Source organism: Zychaea mexicana (assembly GCF_025766255.1).
Source record: "Zychaea mexicana strain RSA 1403 chromosome Unknown BDB00scaffold_67, whole genome shotgun sequence".
NCBI lineage: Eukaryota > Fungi > Mucoromycota > Mucoromycetes > Mucorales > Lichtheimiaceae > Zychaea > Zychaea mexicana.
This window is the reverse complement of record NW_026516730.1, coordinates 14,897-38,468: the sequence shown is the minus strand read 5'-3', so window position 1 is coordinate 38,468 and position 23,572 is coordinate 14,897. Positions and strand designations below refer to the sequence as shown.

General features: G+C 39.3%; 5 protein-coding genes across 5 annotated transcripts; 4 read left to right on the top strand and 1 right to left on the bottom strand.

The window, feature by feature from the left end:
- Window positions 1–81: 81 nt before the first annotated feature.
- On the top strand, window positions 82–1,994 carry BDB00DRAFT_768312 (uncharacterized protein; the record flags this gene model as incomplete). Its single annotated transcript, XM_053119728.1, has 3 exons — window positions 82–207; window positions 585–686; window positions 1,422–1,994. Coding segments are annotated over 3 exons (801 nt in total), but the record flags the coding sequence as incomplete, so codon positions are not given.
- A 1,539-nt stretch (window positions 1,995–3,533) lies between these two features.
- BDB00DRAFT_790087 (uncharacterized protein) lies at window positions 3,534–3,872 on the top strand (the record flags this gene model as incomplete). The annotated part of the gene is made up of 1 exon (XM_053120922.1): window positions 3,534–3,872. The coding sequence occupies one exon, from the start codon at window positions 3,534–3,536 to the stop codon at window positions 3,870–3,872; it is 339 nt and encodes a 112-aa protein (XP_052976957.1).
- Window positions 3,873–11,134: 7,262 nt separating this feature from the next.
- BDB00DRAFT_940780 (uncharacterized protein) lies at window positions 11,135–12,072 on the top strand. The gene is made up of 4 exons (XM_053129356.1): window positions 11,135–11,216; window positions 11,293–11,450; window positions 11,512–11,565; window positions 11,621–12,072. The coding sequence occupies exons 1-4, from the start codon at window positions 11,153–11,155 to the stop codon at window positions 11,705–11,707; spliced, it is 363 nt and encodes a 120-aa protein (XP_052976956.1). The 5' UTR covers window positions 11,135–11,152; the 3' UTR covers window positions 11,708–12,072.
- A 669-nt stretch (window positions 12,073–12,741) lies between these two features.
- On the top strand, window positions 12,742–13,330 carry BDB00DRAFT_930984 (uncharacterized protein; the record flags this gene model as incomplete). The annotated part of the gene is made up of 3 exons (XM_053129026.1): window positions 12,742–12,928; window positions 12,989–13,145; window positions 13,241–13,330. 2 exons carry the CDS (start codon window positions 12,742–12,744, stop codon window positions 13,123–13,125), a joined length of 324 nt encoding a protein of 107 aa, XP_052976955.1. The 3' UTR covers window positions 13,126–13,145; window positions 13,241–13,330.
- Window positions 13,331–21,480: 8,150 nt separating this feature from the next.
- On the bottom strand, window positions 21,481–22,509 carry BDB00DRAFT_836339 (uncharacterized protein). Its single transcript, XM_053124479.1, has 3 exons — window positions 22,397–22,509; window positions 21,848–22,292; window positions 21,481–21,723 (listed from the first exon to the last, which is right to left on the bottom strand). The coding sequence occupies exons 2-3, from the start codon at window positions 22,018–22,020 to the stop codon at window positions 21,693–21,695; spliced, it is 204 nt and encodes a 67-aa protein (XP_052976954.1). The 5' UTR covers window positions 22,021–22,292; window positions 22,397–22,509; the 3' UTR covers window positions 21,481–21,692.
- Between the last annotated feature and the right edge of the window lie 1,063 nt (window positions 22,510–23,572).

The following is a 23,572-nucleotide window of genomic DNA, read 5'->3' as shown; positions in this document are numbered from 1 at the left end:
GAATAATAATTGGCCTGTTATTAATCATAAATATAAACATAGAACTGAATTAAAACATATAGTTTATATAGACATTATTAAAAAAAATTAGTAGAAAAATTAGGATATATTGCTGTATTTTTCTTTTATATAGTATTATATGGCAATAAGGAGTACCCTGGACCTTACTATGAAATTGAAAAAGGTTTATTCTTATTATACCATTTAGTTTCAGGGATTGCTGGGAAAGAAGAAATAGATAAATATCTTCCGCAAACTACATTTCATTGCTTTTATAGAAAATTTTGGATGGATGAAGATAATTATAAAAGGTTAAACAAAATTGTTAATGAGTCATTAGATACTATGTTTTCAAATATAAGATTAAGAATATTATCAGTACATAAATACAATCCTGATTTGTTTAAACATATTACTTAAATTCTTGACGGTCACGATTCAAGAATCAATTATATGGATACAGAAATTCTGCATAGCAGATTATATTCTTACAAATTTTAAAAAAATGGATTAAGAACACAAATCGTTAGTGATATTAATGATATGATACTTTTTATATCCAAAAGTAATTATTGTTCAGATAGTTCAGATGGTTAATGTTTCTTAATATGAAATTATATCACAAAATGGATGATAAAGATACTATTGCTATTGACGGCAGATATACTTTGTTTGTAAACCAATTTGTAGATTTATGGTGCCTGCCACCTAGAAACAACAAGTGGACATTTCAAAAATTTAAGATTTCGCCTTTATAAATTTCCATTTTTAGTTAAGTGATATTTATTCATCGAAAATTTGCTAGTGGGACTTATATTTTTTCTGCTTTTCATCCAGTGAGTCCTTTCTCAGAGGATGACTCAAATAAACAAACTACTCTCGCATGATTCTTCTTACATGATTATTAGAAACTGACAGTTCTCTTGGAACGCACAAGAAACTTACTTAATTGTGTTCTTTGACTCTTGCACAATTTTAAGGTTCTTCTGGTACTTGTTGAGTCTCCCCATTGTATAGAATGTTTTGGAAAAAGAAGGAATAATAAAACTGTCATCCTACTTATAATTTACCTGGCACCATTACAGTCAATGTTGATTGGAAGGCTGAGGTATATATTGCACCAATGCTTACCACTAATGTTACACTACCTTCTTAATATGGAAATCGCCGATTCAATGTCATATACTATAGTGTATAGTAGGGTGGACATTCTGACAAAATCCTCTGCTAAATTTTGAAATCGACACCAACTTCAACACTTTATTTCTCATTTTTTTTTGCTTGTATATATACAAAAACGTTTCATAGAATTACTCTTTGAGCCTCTCTTCATCGTTCTATGAAGCCAAAAAAGTGGGTTGTATAAGTGAAAAAAGTTGAAATAAAACATTGAAAATTGGTCCAAAAATTTACGTTTCTAGGTGGCGGGCACCATAGCTGTTGAAAAAGGTTATACATATAGTGATTCTAATTTTGTTTATCCTATTAGAAAAAATGTTAATGAAAGTTTATCTATAACTGAAAACCATTTTAATAAGACCTTTGGAAGTTTTCGTTCAAAAATAGAAAATCAGTTTTCAGAGTTAGGTAATAAATTTTATAGATTTAATAACAATAAATCAGTTGTTAGAATGGATAATATAAAGTTTTACAATTTACAATTTAAGGTTGCCTGTTTATTAAAAAATATCAGTATTTTTGTAGATAAATTTAATGTACCAATTTTACCCCATCATAAACTATGGGAATCAGATGGATTTGAATTTCCTGTTGAAAAAAAATTATTAGATATTGTAGTAAGTAATGATAAGCAAAATAAAGATAAATTAGATAAAATGCTTGAATTACAAATGAATTTCTTAAATATGAATGTATCAGAAAATAATATGGTTATTGATGAGTTTTCAGATGAAGATTCTAATAATTATAAAGATATTTCAGTGAAGGTGAAGATGTCCCTAAATTCAATGAAAGGTCTAAAAAAAGAAAATTAAAAGGAAAACAAAAGGAAAAAAATTATAAATCCTATCAAATTGAAGCTGTTGTTGACCATAAACTTAAAGATGGTTTATATACATTGTGATGATAGAGCTTTAATAAAGATAATAAGGGACAAGATTAAGTATCTTTTTTAAAGCTCTATCATCACATTTTTATCTTTGAGATGATGTTTTATTCCAACAAAAGATAAAGCTCTTTTATATTCTAGCTATTAAGACGGCGATATCAATTCATCCGACTAATGGATAAACTATGTGATAGAGGATGGATCAAGGACGTATCAGAACTTCTATTGAAGTCGCTATGTTAATCGGGCACATCTTTGAAACCGGCGTTAGCTGATGTAATGGCTGAGGTACCTGTTGATAGGTTCATTGTCCTGTTCACGTAAGGTGGATCATCTGAGTGAGAGATTTTATTCAATAGTGCTTAGCCGAAATGCCGTAGTATTCATACGTGTGTGCTATAATGTTTAACCGAATATCTTATTGTTGATATCTTAAGCAGTGTATTAATGTGGTTCACCACATACATTTTTAGTTAAATGAAAAGATTATTCCTATAGTGATAATAGCTGGCTAACAATAGAAAAATTTAATGAAAAGGAAATGTTAAATGAATATATTAAAAATAATAATCTTAGTACATTAGAAATAATTTGATAAATTCCCCCTCCTATATATAAATGAATATCTATATAGGATATATTGTTGTATGTATGACGTCCGCAGTTAATGTAATAAGCTTTTTATAAAATATTCCAGGCTAAGGTTGCCGCTATTATATACATATATTGTTTTTGATTTTCTTTTTTTTACTTTTTTTAAATCTTTTTTAGGATTACCATTATCAATAGATATGTAAGGTGGTAAAACAATTTTTTTATTTTTTTTCTTGGGTACATGAATTTTACTATGACTAGAACATAGATAATCAAGCTTGTTATCTCCAATATTAGTTCTAATCTTCCTGTGGCACATGTGACCTTCTTTCTTACCTCTTGTATGTATGAAAGTGCAAACATTTTCACTACTATTTAAGTACCAAAATTATTTATCTTTATCATATTTTCTATAATCTTCATCTTACTTTCTTTTTTTTCTACTAACACTTCATCATCAAAATATTCCTTCATAAGCTCTTCCATAAGATTTCTTATACTTTTAGTTAAGGATTTAGTAGATACAAGAATTTCTGTGTTTAAAATTACCATTTTAAAAATTTATTGAAATGGTAAGAGAACTTGGATATTTTTATTTTTTTAATTAAAAAAAAATTAATTTTTTTTTTACTTAAAAAATTTTTAATTACCTATGAGTAATTGATTACTAATAGTTTTATTAAATACTTATAATTATAAGTATACCGCCTAAGTATTGAAGTAGAGTGCAATGTAAGCTGCGTTTCTTTACTAAATATGTTCAAATTACAGCTTTGCAATCTCCGGTATTTTCAATATTGGTGATAAAGTGTGGAAATCTTACCTGTCAGATCAAGAATTGGCTGGACTTGGTAGAGCTGGCTCGGGAAAAATGCCCTCTCTTCCTCACTCATTGCAACAAATCTTTGATGAATGTCAATTGGCCCTTGAAAATATTGTTGAAAAGTCCATAAACATGAACTGGTATGAGAAACAGAAGGCAGTCGTCGACGGGTTGTACCAACGTCTCCTCCAATTCCCCCCTTATAACCTGTACATCGATTTTAACGAGCACTGGCTTATCGAACAGTTGAAAGAATTCTGTTCTTTATACCGATGGCATATCCCTGGTCGCATGTCAAAGGATTCGTCAGAAATGGACTACATCAATCTATTCTGGAGTCGACTTGACCGGTGTTTCGATGATTTATACATGGATACAAGACGGTAAATATTTAAAAGCGGAAATAAAAAAACAAAGAAAATAATATATGGGCCTAGAAACTAACTATTACCTTATTACATGCTTGCTTACAAATAACTGGATTTTGTAGTGATGTTCCTTGTGTCGCAAACCTTACACGAGTTAACGAAAGCAGAATAGTTGATGGTTTAAAAGCAATCAAGGATCAAAATAAGAGCGTTCGTCCTGATCTAGTGTTGATAAAAAATAATGTAGAGTTTGGAACAGGCGAGTGTGGAAAGGATGACGTTACTGGCGTTGGTAAAAAAGAGTTGGTCGAAACGCAGCTGCATGGCCCAAAAATCATGAAGGATATGTTTGTTCGTGCAGCACATATTGCCGGGGACAATGAGGATTTCGTGCGTAGCTTCAAAATAGTATCCTTTAATCAAACATGTATGTATGAGGAGGTTCATTTTTTGTTCGATCTAAAAAAAGATAATTATTATTCAACAGGTAATAACATCTTATATGTAGGCATGAGAATGACCACGTCGGTGTTGGACTGTCCAAAAGAAATTGTGTGTCGTGTGCGAACCTCGCAGGAATATGAAATACCAAAAGATGCTGCAAATTTTTCTGCTGGTGTCATACCTGTGGTGTTCAACAATAGAAAGGGACTAGAAGTCTTCGAGATTGCTGTTTAATTCAAAAAGAATGCATCATCTATCCTTCACTTGTTTTCTACAGCTATTTATACACGACCAGGGTCTGTGACGATGAAAAGAAAAACCAGATAAATGATAGATCCGCTCAGCAACCTGACCAATACTTCTTGACGCTGGTTTCTAATCGAAACCGCTGTAAGTCAGCCACGACAATACCTATTTTGAAACTGGTCTTAAAAGCCAAGGTAAAATATTTTTTACGTATCTTTTTACTTGATTCCATTTTTGGCTCTTTCAGTTTTGACTATTTTATTTTGATTACTTCATTTTTGACTACTTTATTTTTCGCTACTTTATTTTTGACTACTTCATTTTTCACACAAATCAGATCATGGTCCAAGAATCAATCTCAACTCTGGAAAAATACACGAATGATCGAGGTACCTAAGAACCAGATTTCCAATTAGAGGATACTCCAGGTGTAAACGTGGTGAAGATCCCTTCGTGTTTCACTCTTCAAAATAAAAAGCAAAAATCAACGACAGATAGCAGCACAGTATGACTTACAAGTCAGTCATCATGTTTACTCTTTTCTTTTTTATTCCTGTATATACCATTCCAACTATTAGCAATTCCTCATTCATTTCAAAGTATAACAACGCTACTTTTTTTTTCTTTTTTTATTCCTGTATATACTATTCCATCTATCAACAATTCGTCATCCATTCAAAATGTAACAACACTACTTCTTTTCTTTTTTATTTCTAACTTCCAAAAAAATACTTTGCCTACAACGTGTACTGTTATTAAACTCGGCTTTATCTTTGCTCTTTTGGTGGTACCAAGAAGCCATGCAACATGATTTATATGAATCAATCCATTTAGTTGCTGTCTACTCAAGGCTTACTTTCATTCATTCGTTCAAGCAACTGACATGGTTGTAAGTTATCATTTTCTTTTAATAATATTATTTTCTTGTTTGCATATTACGTGTTTTTCTTATGGTGGCGTGTTGTATCGTCTCTTGGTTATGTTAATGATGTTGTTTGCCTCGTTACTTATTATACAATTATTTGTGAGTTCAGTCCGGAGGACTGAACGAACCTGAACTGCCGAGTGCTGTGATCATCTTTTCTGCTTTATTGGTCGAATATATCAGAGAAACATTACAAATGAAATTTGGGTAAAAGAAAATTTTTGTCTATAAAGTGCCAAGAGTGTCAACTATCGAATCCTTGATCTTTAATGAGCGTAGCCGATAGCGGAGGGTGGGTGGGACCCTCTGCAGTTCAGGTTCGGGAAGTCCGATGGACTCCCTCAATTATCTGGAGCTATAGCGATAGATAATTGGTTTGTTTAACACTAGTATTTCAGGATACCGAATTCTTGCTTTGAGAGCACATTTGTTGAGACCAATAAATGTACTCGCCGATATCACTCCCTTTAGCTCTTGCTGCGAATCCGACAATATCATCAACATCGACCACCACAAATATTGAGCCGGCAAAAGAAAACGGGGAAAAAGATTATCTGTCTGAAGGTTTCTTATGTGATAGTTACGATGCTTCACGGAGAAAAAAACATCAATTCACAGTGAATTAGTTATAATTACAGTACACATATCTGTTAAGCCGTTCACATCAGCTTTCAGCGAGGCTGCAGGTAAACGAATGGAAATGAGCATAGATAGCCTTCCTTCTTCTTCGTGTTCGAGACAAAGTAAAGTGCTTTACAGTATCAACTCGTTTCGTATAGATCAAAACCGGGCTTATGCTTACTTAGTATTAATGCAGAGAGAGAGGATGAGTATCCGAGTTGCAATCCGTTCGTTGGTTCAGAAAATGATCACTCTTAACGTCAACTACTTTAAGAAAAACTACTTTAATCAATATGGTATGTCGTCTGGTCATATAAGCTTTAATGAAAATTCAGTGTTAGATTATTAACTTTGAAGAACCCGTACAATAGGCCGACATCAACGATATCCGCCATATCGCTGTTCATGCCCATCGCGATGCGGTCAGTCCTTGTGGCGCTATTGCAAACCTGGGATTCAAAGGTAAAGAACGCGATATGCTGCGGCTGTGGCGAGCTATCAACGATTCCTTTGATGATTTGGCAGTGGCTGTCCAACGGTACTGATCGAAGTAACAGTATAAAGAGCATTGATATAAGAATTCAAACTTACAGTATTTTTGTCATTCAGAAGCGACCCACAATCTGCTGCATATCAGCACAGCACAACGAAGAAAGACGTGCAGCTAATGGACTTATAAAACAGAAGGTTCACAACGCCAAGCCTGACCTTATCATCGCGCGAAAAACATGTTAAAATTTGCCTCGGCCGAACATGGGTATTCGGATGAAGCAGGCGTCGGAGCGAAGGAGCTTGTATAGAAACTCCTGAAGTTGCCCTAAAAAGATAAAGGATATGTTGTTTCGTATTGATGCCGAAGTAAACAACGACGAACGAAAATCCGTTCAATTTGTGTTGTGGGCTATTCACACACACGTAAGTTATTCTTTTGTGCTGCAACAGACGAAAGAGATTGTGTTGATCGATTTCATATAGATCTACGTGTCGTGACTTCGGTGATGGATGCGCCGGCGGGCTATGTTTGCAAGATCGAACACCAGCAAGAATTACGCATTCCAACCGAGTTACAAAACTTCTACATAACTTCTACAAAACATACATCAAATTCCTGAAACAAGTCTATCAAATGAAGGTAAGTAAAACGATGAAACTAATATCTGAAAGTTTTTGCATTTCTCACACCGTTATATATACAATAATAAACTAGTCCCTGGAGGACAGATGCTGACACGCAGCGGAGCGGTGGGGCTCACATCGTCCGGAAGCGAAGCGGAGGGACCAGTTTATATATACAATTATATAATAGCATATCGTAAAGGCGACAATTGCAGTCTTCTTTTGTATGAGAGGTTAATAGCCTTTTAAATTCTATCAAAATACAAGTCATATGTTCAAAAGAAGTAATGTGCCTGCGTCCTCCACTACTGTTGAGCGAAAAGGAACATATACACAGCGGTTTTTTAAAGGCTCATACGAGTTTGTACCGCATATATGGCATCTGCGACTACATGTAAAGAGAAGAAACAGACGTTACTAAAGATAGGGTTCCAGTGGACGCGCCGTATCTGTAGCATGATATATGAGAGAAAACAAAGTAGTTGCTTGGTAGTAAAGTGGTGATACGGTTTCTTGCATGTTGTGATGAAAGTAAGGGTAGATTCTCGATGTGAATCGGTATGTGTTAAGTGCTGCCAAGTAATTATTTAAACCGCTCGTTTAGCAGGGCATGGCATCAATAAATGGTCAATGGAGTCTTCCTCCTGGCGATAAATAGAACATATGTAGTTTGGCAGGAGATTGGTGATGCCTTGATAGAGTAATCTTGCGGTGGGCGAAGTCCTATAAAAGATCCAGTATAAATGTTCCTGGTAGTGTGTTCCATAGGTATTTCCCACAAAAGTTGCCAATAACGCTTTTTAGAGGTGATTGTAATGTTGTTGCTTTGGTGATCCGCAGTTCCTCCCAATCCTACCGCGTGATGCATGGACGGCGCCTATTTTCCTTGCCTGTGGGTCCGCCAGCAGCAACCGGTAGTCGCACAAAATATGGTGGTGGCGAGTATTTGATGGATCAAAAGTAGAATATGGTGTGGATATATATGTACCAGATTCCTCCAGCATAGGTTGAATCCACCCCAGCCGGAGGGCATTCTGTTGAATCACTGGAGAGTAAGCGGATACTACCATCTGATCGTGGTAGACATAGTTTAGAATACGCCACAGTTGGATCAGATATCCTTTTTCTTTTTCATAGTTAACAAACCAATATTTTGTTTGTATATTTCATCATGATTCCCAACTTATACTAGTCAAAACTAGAACACCCATTGACGTATACTGATTGGATTATCGAAGGAAGAAAGGAGTCCCAAGTTCGTTGGAGCCTAATTTAAATAATACATACACGTACTACACACACACACACACACTATCCATATATCTCATGAACAACAGCGAATCATCGGTCTCAAAAGGGAAGTACAAGGTCATTAAATACAATGAGCAAATATTTCGCATTCCTGTTCGACGTATTAACCAGTACAGTAGCAGTTTCTCTATTAAGTGATGTGGCAGCAGCCACAGCCTTGACCCCTACTAGTAAACTGGTTCCCATTCGAAACGGATTCTACTACACATGAAGGATCAATAGCCAGACGAGGCGTTGTCTTTAGGCCCAACAGTGCAAGGCAAACCGATGTACCCGAGGCAGCTAGAGTCGACGCATGTTACAACACATGGATGGCAAACTGGATCGATTATCACGGAAGCTGCGGCGGCTCATAATTCCTAGTCAATACGGTGACAAATATAACCACGATGACAGTATAGTTGACGATTCTGACAGTAGTGGCTCTAACCCTTACGATCATACACCAGCAGCAGCACCATTACTTCAAGACCGTGACCAGCAACAACGACAACAACAACGCCAACACCATGACTCCCCAGAACATTCGTCACTAAGAAAAACAACAGTAATCATCACAACAGCCCCGACAGCCGCAGCCGTAGCCACAGCCACAAGAACACCTGCTTTAACCACCTTGCACCCACACATTGTGATGAAGGCAGCGCACCGCCTTCGTAAAACAACAATTTTGGGCAATATCAACGGCTTGACGGATTAACTGCGACTGCAAAAAAAATAGAGAATTAGTACGCGGGCTGAAAAATTGAGACCAGCTGGGCTGAAAAATTTCCGGCATTTTAGTAGTATTCAGCCCGCTTTGTTAATGTTAAGGGCTCGAGCACTACGTGGGCTGAACGGTTTTGTACTCTACTCATATCCATTTCTGTGACACATCCCACCATATTTAATAGTAGAATACGTAGCACCTATCTCACGCTTACTTAAAGTGCGTGTCCTATGTCCAGCAACTCTGATTTGAAAGTACATCTCTTATTATTCAATAATTCTCAACGGAATGCACAGCCAGAACGCTCAATATATGTAACGCTAGATAAATAATGTATCTTTATAGATAAATTTGATGGCTCGTAAAGTACTGGCATTGGGTAACACCACAGTAGGTTCAAATCAACGAATGTAATCATACACCAGCACCTAACTCCATAATCATCATTGTCAGAGCAGGCGCCTTTGGCCTCTCCACCGCTTATGCCCTGTCCCTGAAAATCAAATACAACATTTGATTCTTTGAAAGATGGTGCATTTCTAGTCCTAACGCTGCTTCTTACGGTATTAAATTATCTTTATTAACCGCAACTTCCTGGACATGGCCGGAAACAACTGTAATGCCTGGAACGTACGCCCTCCAAACGTGTCAAAGCGCGCTCATAATCCAATTAGCCAAATCGTTGATAAACTAAAGGGCTGATCCCGAGCCCAAAAGTCGTTCATAAGTCTGTCTGTTGGTACGTGTACAAAATCAAAAGGGATTTTGAAGTACATGTACTTAATGACCCATGATTCATCTTCTTTCCGATACAATTATAGTCACTCCTTCATTACTCTTCTTTCGCGTGCCCCTTTTCTATATAAATTTGATTGACCGCCAAACGCTCATTGCATCTTCTTGGCATTATTCTTTTCTCTGAGAACTTGGTCACTGTTGATATGTTTAAATTGCTCCAGTTAGAAGTACAGTGGCTAAGTGTATACTGGATGCATTCACTACCATATGTCGCATTTAGTTGATCATCGCGATGCTTCTTTCTTAAAAGATTGCTCTCATTACTATTATATTGGCCACGTCAGAATTGCTGTTGGCCATCGCGTTGTCACTTCTTTTTTTTTAAAAGCTTGCTGTCATTGCTATTACAGTGGCCCAGATCAGAATTGCTGTGGCCACATGAATTTGTCTTTTGCATCAAAATTCAAGTATTGGAATAAGTGACTGTAAGCTATAAGTTTATTTTAAGTGAGATGTATATCTGTAGCAGATATCAAGGCGGTGTAGTTTGAAGACAATACACCATATAAGATCCTTCAGCCCGCGTAGTGCTCGAGCCCTCGACATTAACAAAGCGGGCTGAATGATACTAAAATGCCGGCAATTTTTCAGCCCAAAGGTCTCAATTTTTCAGCCCGCGTACTAATTCTCACAAAATAAATAATAGTAATAATTAAAAAAGAGACACAAAAGCTGATAAGGACAACACCAACGTTTGTTGCATATTACCAGCAGACACAAGTTGCCACGATGGTTATTGAGACGGCATAACAGAATAGGTTGCAAGCCATTCAGTATTGAGCAAGTAGCGTAACAACTTGTGCAGCTACAGATGGCGCTGTTGTGGACGGCTGTGTCCGAGAGTTGGATCTAGTAACGAGAGACGTGGTTGACATCGGTTAAAAATATAAGGACCGAACGATATTTGGTTAGAGACATGTTAAATCAGGAACGGTATACACTGGTGATGGATGAGGTTTGGGTCAACGCATGGTCAAAAATGCATAAAGCAAACCTTATCGGAAAAGCCATTGCCCCTTCATCGGGGTTCAAAAAAAGCGTGTTGTGACGCGTTGCGCAGCGAATATTATTATCATGCCGATCGTCTGCGAGCAATTGTTCTTTGTTGCTTCCCCATTCCCAATTTCAGATGTCTTCTCGCAACACTCCTAAAACGCACTCGCACGCTTCAGACGTAGAAGCTTTTAAAGAAGGTACTTTACATGTTCTTTAAAATCAATAACATGTAGAAATTTGACAACATGCGTCTCATATTACTGCAATTCGTAGCTTTCAAAAAGTACCTTGCCGTCGAACAGGGTGCAGTTACTTTAAGGAATTTTTATCAGTTCGATCCCGAGTTCGTGTACAGCCACAGCAACTTAAGAGATGTCAAAGGAACATGGAACTATTTGTTCACCAAAGCTATAAAAGAATTCCAAGTTCCAGTAAGTTGAAAATGTATAAATGTCTGCGGTTTAAGGCCGTTTACTGATAATGCCATTGAAGAAATGGACCAAGCAGCAGCCAAATTGGATAGAAATCCTGGAAGAGCTGGTCAAGGTACGGTCTCCTACTGGATTTTGACAAGCTCAGTACTAATTGTATTATCATACAGCGCAACGAGCAGGTACCTGCAACAGCCGCCCCAAGTTCACCATCAGCCACCATCACTTCTTCTTACAAGACACCTCATTCCCAATAAGCAAAAAAATAAAAAATTCAAAGTGACATCTAATATTCAGGAGTTTGAAAGATATTTGGTTTGTTTAACGCTAGTATTTCAGGATACCGAATTCTTGCTTTGAGATGCACATTTGTTGAGACCAATAAATGTACTCGCGGATATCACTCCCTTTAGCTCTTGCTGCGAATCCGACAATATCATCAACATCGACCACCAAAAATATTGAGCCGGCAAAAGAAAACGGGGAAAAAGATTATCTGTCTGAAGGTTTCTTATGTGATAGTTACGATGTTTCACGGAGAAAAAAACATCAATTCACAGTGAATTAGTTATAATTACAGTACACATATCTGTTAAGCCGTTCACATCAGCTTTCAGCGAGGCTGCAGGTAAACGAATGGAAATGAGCATAGATAGCCTTCCTTCTTCTTCGTGTTCGAGACAAAGTAAAGTGCTTTACAGTATCAACTCGTTTCGTATAGATCAAAACCGGGCTTATGCTTACTTAGTATTAATGCAGAGAGAGAGGATGAGTATCCGAGTTGCAATCCGTTCGTTGGTTCAGAAAATGATCACTCTTAACGTCAACTACTTTAAGAAAAACTACTTTAATCAATATGGTATGTCGTCTGGTCATATAAGCTTTAATGAAAATTCAGTGTTAGATTATTAACTTTGAAGAACCCGTACAATAGGCCGACATCAACGATATCCGCCATATCGCTGTTCATGCCCATCGCGATGCGGTCAGTCCTTGTGGCGCTATTGCAAACCTGGGATTCAAAGGTAAAGAACGCGATATGCTGCGGCTGTGGCGAGCTATCAACGATTCCTTTGATGATTTGGCAGTGGCTGTCCAACGGTACTGATCGAAGTAACAGTATAAAGAGCATTGATATAAGAATTCAAACTTACAGTATTTTTGTCATTCAGAAGCGACCCACAATCTGCTGCATATCAGCACAGCACAACGAAGAAAGACGTGCAGCTAATGGACTTATAAAACAGAAGGTTCACAACGCCAAGCCTGACCTTATCATCGCGCGAAAAACATGTTAAAATTTGCCTCGGCCGAACATGGGTATTCGGATGAAGCAGGCGTCGGAGCGAAGGAGCTTGTACAGAAACTCCTGAAGTTGCCCAAAAAGATAAAGGATATGTTGTTTCGTATTGATGCCGAAGTAAACAACGACGAACGAAAAATCCGTTTAATTTGTGTTGTGGGCTATTCACACACACGTAAGTTATTCTTTTGTGCTGCAACAGACGAAAGAGATTGTGTTGATCGATTTCATATAGATCTACGTGTCGTGACTTCGGTGATGGATGCGCCGGCGGGCTATGTTTGCAAGATCGAACACCAGCAAGAATTACGCATTCCAACCGAGTTACAAAACTTCTACAAAACTTCTACAAAACATACATCAAATTTCTGAAACAACTCTATCAAATGAAGGTCAGTAGTTGATAATTCAGACGATGATGATGGATGATATTGTTACTTGGGGATTTAATAAGTGATCATCGAGGTTGATGACGATCACTTAGTAGAGGTCGAGGAATGTTCATAACATCAGCGTCCATTTGCGTCTCATCTTCCTTTAACTAAAAAAGGACCGCTGCCTGGCTGTCCAAGTGGTGGATGTGGAAAACTAGATAGCACTGCTGCTGGTCCCTCAGCGTCCATTCGCGATTTTCCTTCAACTGTTTCTTTACTTAATAATCCTCCTACCTTTCACATAATCGAAAATACTTGCGCTTAGTGTTAGATCATCCCCAGCAGACTCGCTAAAAGCTATTTTAGCGACAAAACTAGCGAGTTTGTTTTCCCAACAGACTCGCTGTCGCTATTTTGCGGACCGGCTATTTTTTTCGTCGAACCTCGCCAAAATGACGAGTGATAACCGGACTCGCTATTATTTTATTTGACGAGTCTGCTGGGGAAGCTCTAAGTGGTTATAGTCAGGTTGCTCTCATTTCGCTCCGAACAGAGAACCCAAAACAGTTTTGCAAAAATTTAAAGTCCTCTCTACTCGGATCGAGATAAAGGCGCAACGCGCCGAGAAACTTCCTTTTCTGTACATACCCCGAGGTGTTGCATGAATAACAACGCGATTGCGAATAATAGCTGATGGTGGAATATCGTTCATTTTTTGATAAAAGCAGATAGAATAGATGAAAAATAGAGGTGTATTTTTCTTTCAATCTTTTATTATTCATGAAGTGACAGTTTCCTTTTATATCGATCCGAGCGAGCCACCACGGAGGCCTTCCCATCGGAGAAGCCGTTACCAAAATTGGAGGCCTCCGAGAAGCCCTCTTTTGGAAGGAAAACGGAAAATTTATTTTCCATTACTACATTGGGGTATGGTGTTCTCTGTTCGGAGCAACCTCAGTGTGTGTTACTTAGGGGTTCCATTTATAGTATCAAATACAATTGACTTTCATGTGAGTATCTTTAGATGGGCGACACGGTCTAGCAAAACTTTTATCAAAAAACTAACCCAAAGCACATTAAATATCATAAATGTCCAATCTGTGGATAGAGAAAATGCGAGATTTAGTACTGTCAAAAAAATTTAAGCCTAAACGATGACAGCGTACTAGTGGGTGATGGGAATTGGATAAGAATGATGTCTTGCAACCAGGACGTATCTGGATCATAGTGATAGACTTTGGATCTTAGTTATTCTTGAGGATATCAAAATTATCCCTTGTTAATTCCCGCTGTTATATTTGCTGCCTGCACCCGATATTATAAAATAAAGTACATAAAAGATATGAATGATTGTTAGCCTGAACTTCAGTTTACAGTAATTTGCTAGCTAACTTGGTGATGTTAAAGGTGTATTAGTAAAGTTGCTATTTGACAGATTCGTAATGAAAGGGGTTGGCTATATCTATGCAAGTATGAAGAAACTGAGGGACCTAGGTATCATTCAGTGATGAGTCCTGGATTTATTTGGATTACCTGAGAAACCGAGGAAGTGATATATGATAAGAATGATGGTTGCCTGTGATTGGATGCAGGTACAGCTTTAGACTTGATGAGACAAGCGTGTAATTCACAGGATGAATGTAACCGATTCACTTTTCTTCACCATCAACAGGCAAATCTAGGTTCCGTGTCCTGATCATACTTTGATTACAAAACCTAGCCAAACAACAATTATAATATTATAATTCGCTGGACAGCACGCATACAACGACAGACTAGTTCTTTAATGTTCTAAATTGTCAAGTCTGTTATTTTTCCGGAAACTAAAGATTGCTGTTGACGTGCATATATGGTACGTGAAAGTAAGCCAAATTGACAAGGTCATTTGAGTACTGAATTTAAAGTTAGCGTGTTACGCAGCTAATTATAATCAGATTTATTAAACCCTTAACTCAAGCTTTTACGAATTACATTACAATACACACAATCGTCCAGTAAGAAGGAAGGGTTTTATTCCTGCTCAGATTCATTGTATGTGCGTTTTTGGGGTGTCATTGTGGAGGGGAAATTGTTGTCATTCAATGCGGAAGGTATAATAAGTGTACGATCACTTCCAAACATTACCAATTTCACCATCATCGAAGCTACTTTCCTGTTGTTCGACTAATGCAATTGTCGCCTTTACACGATATGCTATCATTTTATTGTATATATAACGGGGTGAGAAAGCTTTCAGATATTAGTTTCATCGATCTTTCCGTTTATTCACATTGATAAATTCCATAGTAAAAGATATATAAACACCATAGTTTTTGGATAATAAATCATCAGTCAGATATCTTGTTCCTTATATCTTCTCTCATCATCTGCTCTCCTACCTCTAGGTTTCCTTCTTGTCTTGTCCTGTTCTTGCTGAAAGCACCTAGCACATTCTCGTCCGGTCTTTCTGTCTTGTCTTGTCTTGTTCCTGTCCGCAACTTACATCATATCTGACTCATTCAGTGTTACCTGCTTTCTTCCTTCTCTGACTCTAATACTTCATTCCAGTAAATCCACTTTACCTTCTTCTGATTCATTACTGCCCCTTGATCTCTATACCACTTTTACCATTTCTATCTATTTATTGTCACCCTACATTCCCTCTCATTTTTCGATATTTTCTTTTTAAGATACTCCGTTTCCCCACTGACTCTCTTGTACTTCCTATCTCCTATTTTTTCCCTTGTCAATCCATATGCCCTAAATACGTCCGTGCCCAAACTCCGGAATCCTCGATCAATGCTGCCAGCATCGCAGAGGGTCTCCAAAACCTCTCCCTGGATTCACAAGCACCCGCGTACTGCCGAGCCTTCCGTGTAAATGACCCACCAGTTTTTAAGGGCAACACTGAGGACATCCGCTCGTTCATCACCCACGTCAAGATGGCCATACACATGAATCAGGACAGGTTTGCTGACGACCTTTCAAAAATTTGTTTCATGTGTTCTTTCATGGCTGGACCTGCGTTCGATTGGGCTCAGCCTTATCTCGATGACATCGGTACGGACGAGGTTGATCCGTGCATGCTTTCGTTTTCGCTCTTCCTTGATGAATTTCGTTTGGCTTTTGGACAGGTCAACGAACTACTGGAAATCGAAAACAGCTTGCTAGACCTACGTCAGGGTTCGACTGCAGCTTCTGAGCACGCCGCCACCTTCCACCGCTTCGCCTTACGCACTCAGTTCAATGATGCTGCCCTCCTTGCCATCTTTCGCAAAAGCCTCTGCGATCGCCTTAAGGATGAGCTCGCCACTCGCGACATGCCAGTTGAGCTGTGGTTGTATGTAACGAAGGTAATCGAACTCGACAACAGAATGCGCGAAAGAGAAGGGCAACGACGCAATCAGCCGTTCCGCCCTCGTTAAAGATTTTCGGCACCGGTCACAGTTTCCCCCACCAACACCACAAGCGCTGTGCAGCCCATGGACCTGGATGCAGCTAAAACCAAGTTCATCCCATTGTCGGCAGAGGAAAAGGCTCGTCGACGTCAGCTTGGTCTCTGCTTATACTGCGGTGGTGAAGGTCATGAGGCCCGCACTCGCCCTAAGAAGTCGGGAAAAGGCACCTCCCATGGCCTGTAAGAGAGTATACCATGGGCTCCCTATCATCAGAAGTAACTTCAAATAAAACAACTGTTGAAACCAAACCTCTCTGCTCTTCTGTTATTCCACCTCTGCCTGCTTCATCTTCTCCGAAATCCTCACCTTCCTTGCACCATCCTCTCAAAATGTCGGTATCCATCGATATTTCGGGTCGTATAGTAAAAACACATGCCATGATCGATTCGGGTGCCATGGAGAATTTTGTCGATGAATCCTTCGCACGCCATCATAACTTGCCGTCCATCAAAAGTAATAACCCACTCTTGGTCCGCACAGTCGACGGTCGAGCTCTTCGTTCCGGTATTATCACTGACGAATGTCCAGTCGATCTGTTCGTTGGCCAACACCATGAACGAATTTTGCTGTATCCAACGTCCTTGGGACAATACAGCATCATTCTTGGTATGCCCTGGTTGATCAAGCATAATCCATCTATCAATTGGCGCACCGGCCACATCGACCTGACTTCCACCACCTGCACCACAGATTGCTTGCCAGCACCTTGCAGCAGCAATTCACATCCTTCACCACCTACTGCTAAGCATCCACCGGATATCCGACTGGTTAGTGCACTTACTATCAAGTCACTTATCCAAAAGGGCGCCCAAGCGTTTTCAGTTCATGTCGACCCCTTAGGGTCCCTGTCATCCATCGCTTCCGTCACGATTGAAGGATCCACTGCTAATTCCTCGCTGCCATCCAAATATCGCGCTTTTGCTGATGTGTTCAATAAGGACCAAGCTGATGCCCTTCCCCCTTCTCGTCCAGGCATCGATCATGCTATCCCGATTGCTGAGATACTCAAGTTCCATTTGGGCCGATCTATTCCTTATCACAAGAAGAACTCGGCGTCCTACGTGAATATATAAAGACCAACCTGGATAACGGTTTCATCAGTCGTTCGACTAGTCTTGCTGGAGCCCCCATCTTGTTTGTCAAGAAAAAGGACGGTTCCCTACGCCTTTGCGTTGATTACCGTGGGCTTAACAAGATCACCATCAAGAATCGTTACCCATTGCCTCTGATCAACGAAATGCTCGACCGTCTTTCATCTGCCACCGTCTTTACCAAGCTTGATATCCGCAATGCTTATCATCGTATCCGTATAGCCAAGGGTGATGAATGGAAAACCGCCTTCCGCACAAGATACGGTCATTTTCAGTATAATGTTATGAGCTTCGGTTTGACCAATGCGCCGGGTTCCTTCCAAGCACTTATTAATAATGCCCTGCACGAGTATCTTGACCAGTTCGTTATCGTGTACTTGGATGACATCTTGATCTTCAGCGACAATCAAGCAGAGCACGATGAACATGTCAAGCTAGTCTTGCAAAAACTTCGTGAGTCAGCCCTTTATGCCAAAGCTGACAAGTGTAATTTCGACGTCGATGAGGTTGATTTCCTTGGTTTCCGCGTGGGTCGCTCGGGTGTCAGCATGGATCCAACCAAGGTAACCTGCATCTTGGATTGGCCTACCCCCAAAAACACTCATGACATTCAGGTTTTCCTTGGGTTCGCCAATTTCTATCGCCGTTTCATCCACCATTACTCTCGCATCACTGCCCCCCTTACCTCGCTGCTGAAGAAGGATGTTCCGTTCGATTGGACTACTACACAAGATACCGCGTTCTCAGCACTCAAGCAGAGCTTCACTACTGCGCCAGTTCTGCAGCATTTCGTGCCTTCTCAACCGATCTTTGTTGAAACTGATGCATCCGACTTTGCCATTGCTGCGGTGCTTAGCCAGCCCGACTCTACTGGTGTGCATCATCCTGTAGCCTTCCATAGTCGCAAGTTGAATCCTGCCGAGGTCAATTATGACATCTATGACAAAGAGATGCTTGCCATTGTTGACAGTTTCCGTGTATGGCGCCATTATCTCCAAGGCTCCCAGCACCAAGTTACTGTCCTAACTGACCACAAGAACCTCGAGTATTTCATGTCATCCAGTGCCCGCACCCTTAGTCGTCGTCATGCCCGCTGGGCTATTAAGCTGTCCGAAGTTGAAAACTTCACGATCACGTACCGTCCAGGCACCAAGAACCCCAAGGCCGATGCCCTCTCCCGTCGCTCGGACATGGCCTTCCGGAAGGGGGACGATAGCGATAAACAGCCAATAAAATCCATATTTCGTGAGGATCAAGTCGTTCTTGGGGCTGTCTCTAGTTGCCCTGTTGATGACGACCTGATATCAGCAATACGCGATAAATACGATGACGATGCTAAGACCGCAAGAATCTTGAATCTCGTACAACACCCTTCCAGCATACCCAGGCAGCTTCACGTCAAGATGAGCCGGTATCGCTTCGACGATGATTCAGGATTGTTGTTCCTCGATGACCGCATCTATGTACCTGATGTTGATGCGTTGAAGTTAGAATTGTTGCGGCTACACCACGATCACCCAGTCTCAGGCCACTTCGGTATCGCTAAGACTTGCGAACTGTTGGCTCGGCGTTTCTTCTGGCCGGGACTACGTCAATTCGTCAAACGTTACGTCTCCAATTGTCGCACCTGCAAACGCTCGAAGCACTCCCGTCAAGCCCCTCTCGGTGAGCTCAAGCCCTTACAAGTACCTCCTCGTCCCTGGTCTTCCATCAGCATGGACTTCATTGTTGGTTTGCCATCCTCGTCAGGTCACAATGCAATTTGGGTTGTTGTTGATCGATTGACAAAAATGGCGCACTTCGTCCCATGCAAGGACACCATTACGGCCAGCGAATTAGCCCACCTTTTTGTCACGGAAGTTTTCCGTTTGCATGGTCTACCCAATGATATTGTCTCGGATCGTGGCGCACTGTTCACGTCGCGTTTCTGGCGTTCATTACTCGAGTTGCTCCAGATCAAGTCAAATATGTCAACAGCTTTCAGGCCCGAAACCGACGGACAAACTGAGGTAGTAAATTCAATATTGGAGCAGTATCTTCGCGCGTATATCAATTACCAGCAGGACGACTGGTCTTCCTTGTTACCTGTTGCCGAATTCAGCTACAACAATTCTGTCCAGTCAAGCACGCGCCATACTCCTTTTGAGGCCACCTACGGTTACCACCCACGTTTTTCTTTGTTGCCAACGCCCCAGGGTTCAGGTCTCTCTGGTGCTACCGAAGATTTTTGTAAGGAGTTGAAAGAACTTCATGAATCGTTGAAAAGTGAAATTCGCCTCGCCCAGCAACAGCAAGCCGTGTTCTACAACGCGCACCATCGACCCACACCAGTCTTCAATATAGGCGACTTCGTTTATGTCTCTAGCAAAAATATCAAGACTGTTAGGCCATCTTCGAAGCTTGACCATACTCGCTTGGGCCCATTCAAAATCATTGCGAGTGTTGGCTCCCATGCCTACAAGTTGAACTTGCCTGTTGCACTACGGGTTCACCCAGTGTTCCACGTTGCCCTGTTAACGCCTCGCGATAACCCGGCGACTCCGGACATTCAAGACCGTGTACCTGCGCCATTGCCTCCTGTAGAAGTTCAGGGCGAAGAGCATTTCGAAGTCGACAGTATACTTGACAGTCGCCGTCGTCGGGGTCAATTGCAATATCTAGTTGCGTGGAAGGGATACATAGATCCCTCAGAAAACACCTGGGAACCAGCTTCAAATCTTTGGAACGCCGCTGACGTAGTTCGTGACTTTCATATGCAGCATCCGACCAAGCCTGCTCCACCACCATCACCTCGGCGTTCGACCCGCTCTCGTGTTACTCGAGCCTAAGAGGGGAGGTAATGTTATGAACATTCCTCGACCTCTACTAAGTGATCACCCTCAACCTCGATGATCACTTATTAAATCCCCAAGTAACAATATCATCCATCATCATCGTCCGAATTAACAACCCTAATACCAATCTTTCCGTTTATTCGCATTATTAAATTCCATAGTAAAAGATATATAAACACCATAGTCTTTGAATAATAAAACATCAGTCAGATATCTTGTTTCCATCATATATCTTGTTCCTTATATCTCTCTCATCATCTGCTCTCCTACCTCCAGCTTTCCTTCTTGTCTTGTCCTGTTCTTGCTGAAAGCACCTAGCACATTCTCGTCCGGTCTTTCTGTCCTTGTCTTGTCTTGTTCCTGTCCGCACCTTACAGAAAGTAAGCCTTGAGTAGACAGCAACTAAATGGATTGATTCATATAAATCATGTGCATGGCTTCTTGGTACCACCAAAAAGAGCAACGATAAAGCCGAGTTTAACATAGTGGAACTAATCTGGTTATAAAAAGTTAAGAAGATTATTAGGAAAACTTTTCTCCCCATATACTATAGATAAACAATTTTTGAAGCTTTATTATGTACAGCACTACTAATAATTCCTAGTTATTGGCCTTTTGAAAAGAAGTACATATCGTGTCACTGGAATAAATCAAAAAATATATGATATATTAGCAGATAGCGAGCATTGAATTGAAATTCTTGAAAATTACCTTGGAAAGGAAAGGAATAATTTTAGTTCTTTAAACACGTTTTCGAAATCCTACATAATAGATCAGAGAATGTAGTGATAACAATAAAATAAATGAAAAAATGCGCGACGTGAGTTAACGACGGTCACTCGGGCGAGCGTGAATAGCGTCACCCTGAAAGAAAGTGAACAACGGCCACTCGACGAGGAAGCTAAGTGCAACAGCAATCCCAAAAAAGAAAATGCGCGACGTGAGTTAACGACGGCCACTCGGGCGAGCGTGAATAGCGTCACCCTGAAAGAAAGTGAACAACGGCCACTCGAGGAAGCTAAGTGCAACAGCAATCCCAAAAAAGAAAATGCGCGACGTGAGTTAACGACGGCCACTCGGGCGAGCGTGAATAGCGTCACCCTGAAAGAAAGTGAACAACGGCCACTCGAGCAAATTGAAAAAGTAACATCGTCTAAGAAACGTGAGTTAACAACGTCCACTCGAGCAGCTAAGACGATAGTTTCACTCTAATAAAAAAAAATTCATTGAGAAACTATGAGTAATAATATATAGTAAAGATTGACAATTAAGTTAGCAATATAATAATTAAATTGATGAACAAAACCAACAGTTGTTATTATAGTTTATGTGAAAGGATGGAAGAAAAAAATATTTACCTGTTTCTATGAGTTGACTGAGCAATAATTGGTTGCTGAGCAACAAAAAAAAAGCAGAAGTTAAGAAACGCGTTCCGCAGCTTCCAATCGCCACCTTCTTCCGAAGCAACACGTTTGTTAAGTTTCAGTTGCCATGGAATTACATCGCAAAGGTACGTTGCTAAGCAAGACATAACGGGATATAAATTTTTGTTTGTATGTAACTAACATAGCAACAAATTAACCATGGTAGCTATTTCTGACTACCTCAAGGTTGCTAGGCGACCAAGTCTCGCTAACTTTGTGGATTCAAACGTGGAATTCATTGCAAACAATCTTCCTGATGATATTAAAACACTAGATCAGTATTGGTCATACCTGTTCGAAGAAGTAACTGAAAATGATGGCGTCCGTGCTGTAAGAATCAATAGATATATGGGTAATAAGAAAGGTTCTATATTAATATCTTTGATTATTAGATCAAGGTTAGAAAACCACCTAATTGGAATGCCATTTTAGTGCATGCGGTTCAGCTTACAAAAGGTTGGTTTCAGTTTGAGGATCACTTACTGTTATTTGATACTAATTTTTCGATAGTTCCAAAATCAAAGTCAACTTCCCGAGGCACGAAAAGAAGCAGTAAATCAGATTCGTCTGGATTGGAACCCGAGGAGAAACAGCCTATTATTGATTTGTTGAGAAGATTGGACGACAACAAAAAATGGAACTTTGTTCGTGATAATGGTGAGACTGCATTTGTTGAAAATATTCTGGCAGATCACGTTGAGAAGACGGAATTTGAGCAGTAAGCGGATATATTCGTAGCCATCAGTAAGAATAATTTTATAAATAAGGAGATTATTTATAAATTTATAATTACTATTGTATTTCCAAAAAAAAATTGAATCTCTATTTATTAAAAAAGTAATAATGATGGATGTTAATAGCTTGATAACAAATGAGATTAATTCAATTCTTATAAATCATTGGATTTTTTTGAATAATAATTGGCCTGTTATTAATCATAAATATAAACATAGAACTGAATTAAAACATATAGTTTATATAGACATTATTAAAAAAAATTAGTAGAAAAATTAGGATATATTGCTGTATTTTTCTTTTATATAGTATTATATGGCAATAAGGAGTACCCTGGACCTTACTATGAAATTGAAAAAGGTTTATTCTTATTATACCATTTAGTTTCGGGGATTGCTGGGAAAGAAGAAATAGATAAATATCTTCCGCAAACTACATTTCATTGCTTTTATAGAAAATTTTGGATGGATGAAGATAATTATAAAAGGTTAAACAAAATTGTTAATGAGTCATTAGATACTATGTTTTCTAATATAAGATTAAGAATATTATCAGCACATAAATACAATCCTGATTTGTTTAAACATATTACTTAAATTCTTGACGGTCACGATTCAAGAATCAATTATATGGATACAGAAATTCTGCATAGCAGATTATATTCTTACAAATTTTAAAAAAATGGATTAAGAACACAAATCGTTAGTGATATTTGTAATATCCAATAAACCAAAAGAGACAGAATAAGTCAACGAGACCCGAAAGGAATTCAAACTGGTTTATTATGATAACAAAAGTTCTCACTATTTATAAGAAATGGCTTATCCTTGGCAACTACCACAGCGTGTGCATTGAACGGATGAATTGATGTTACAAATCAATTATATAGGATTAAGTAATGTATGATGCGTGAGTAAAAGGTAC

Bases quoted from the DNA above. Each gene is read 5' to 3' on its own strand.
- BDB00DRAFT_940780 (XM_053129356.1), top strand. From the start codon at position 11,153: ATGTCTTCTCGCAACACTCCTAAAACGCACTCGCACGCTTCAGACGTA. The intron at 11,217-11,292 runs GTACTTTACATG...TGCAATTCGTAG, and splicing joins CGTAGAAGCTTTTAAAGAAG to CTTTCAAAAAGTACCTTGCC. The intron at 11,451-11,511 runs GTAAGTTGAAAA...ATGCCATTGAAG, and splicing joins TAAAAGAATTCCAAGTTCCA to AAATGGACCAAGCAGCAGCC.
- BDB00DRAFT_836339 (XM_053124479.1), bottom strand. From the start codon at position 22,020: ATGTCTTGCTTAGCAACGTACCTTTGCGATGTAATTCCATGGCAACTG. The intron at 21,724-21,847 runs GTAAATATTTTT...TATTACTCATAG, and splicing joins CAGTCAACTCATAGAAACAG to TTTCTCAATGAATTTTTTTT.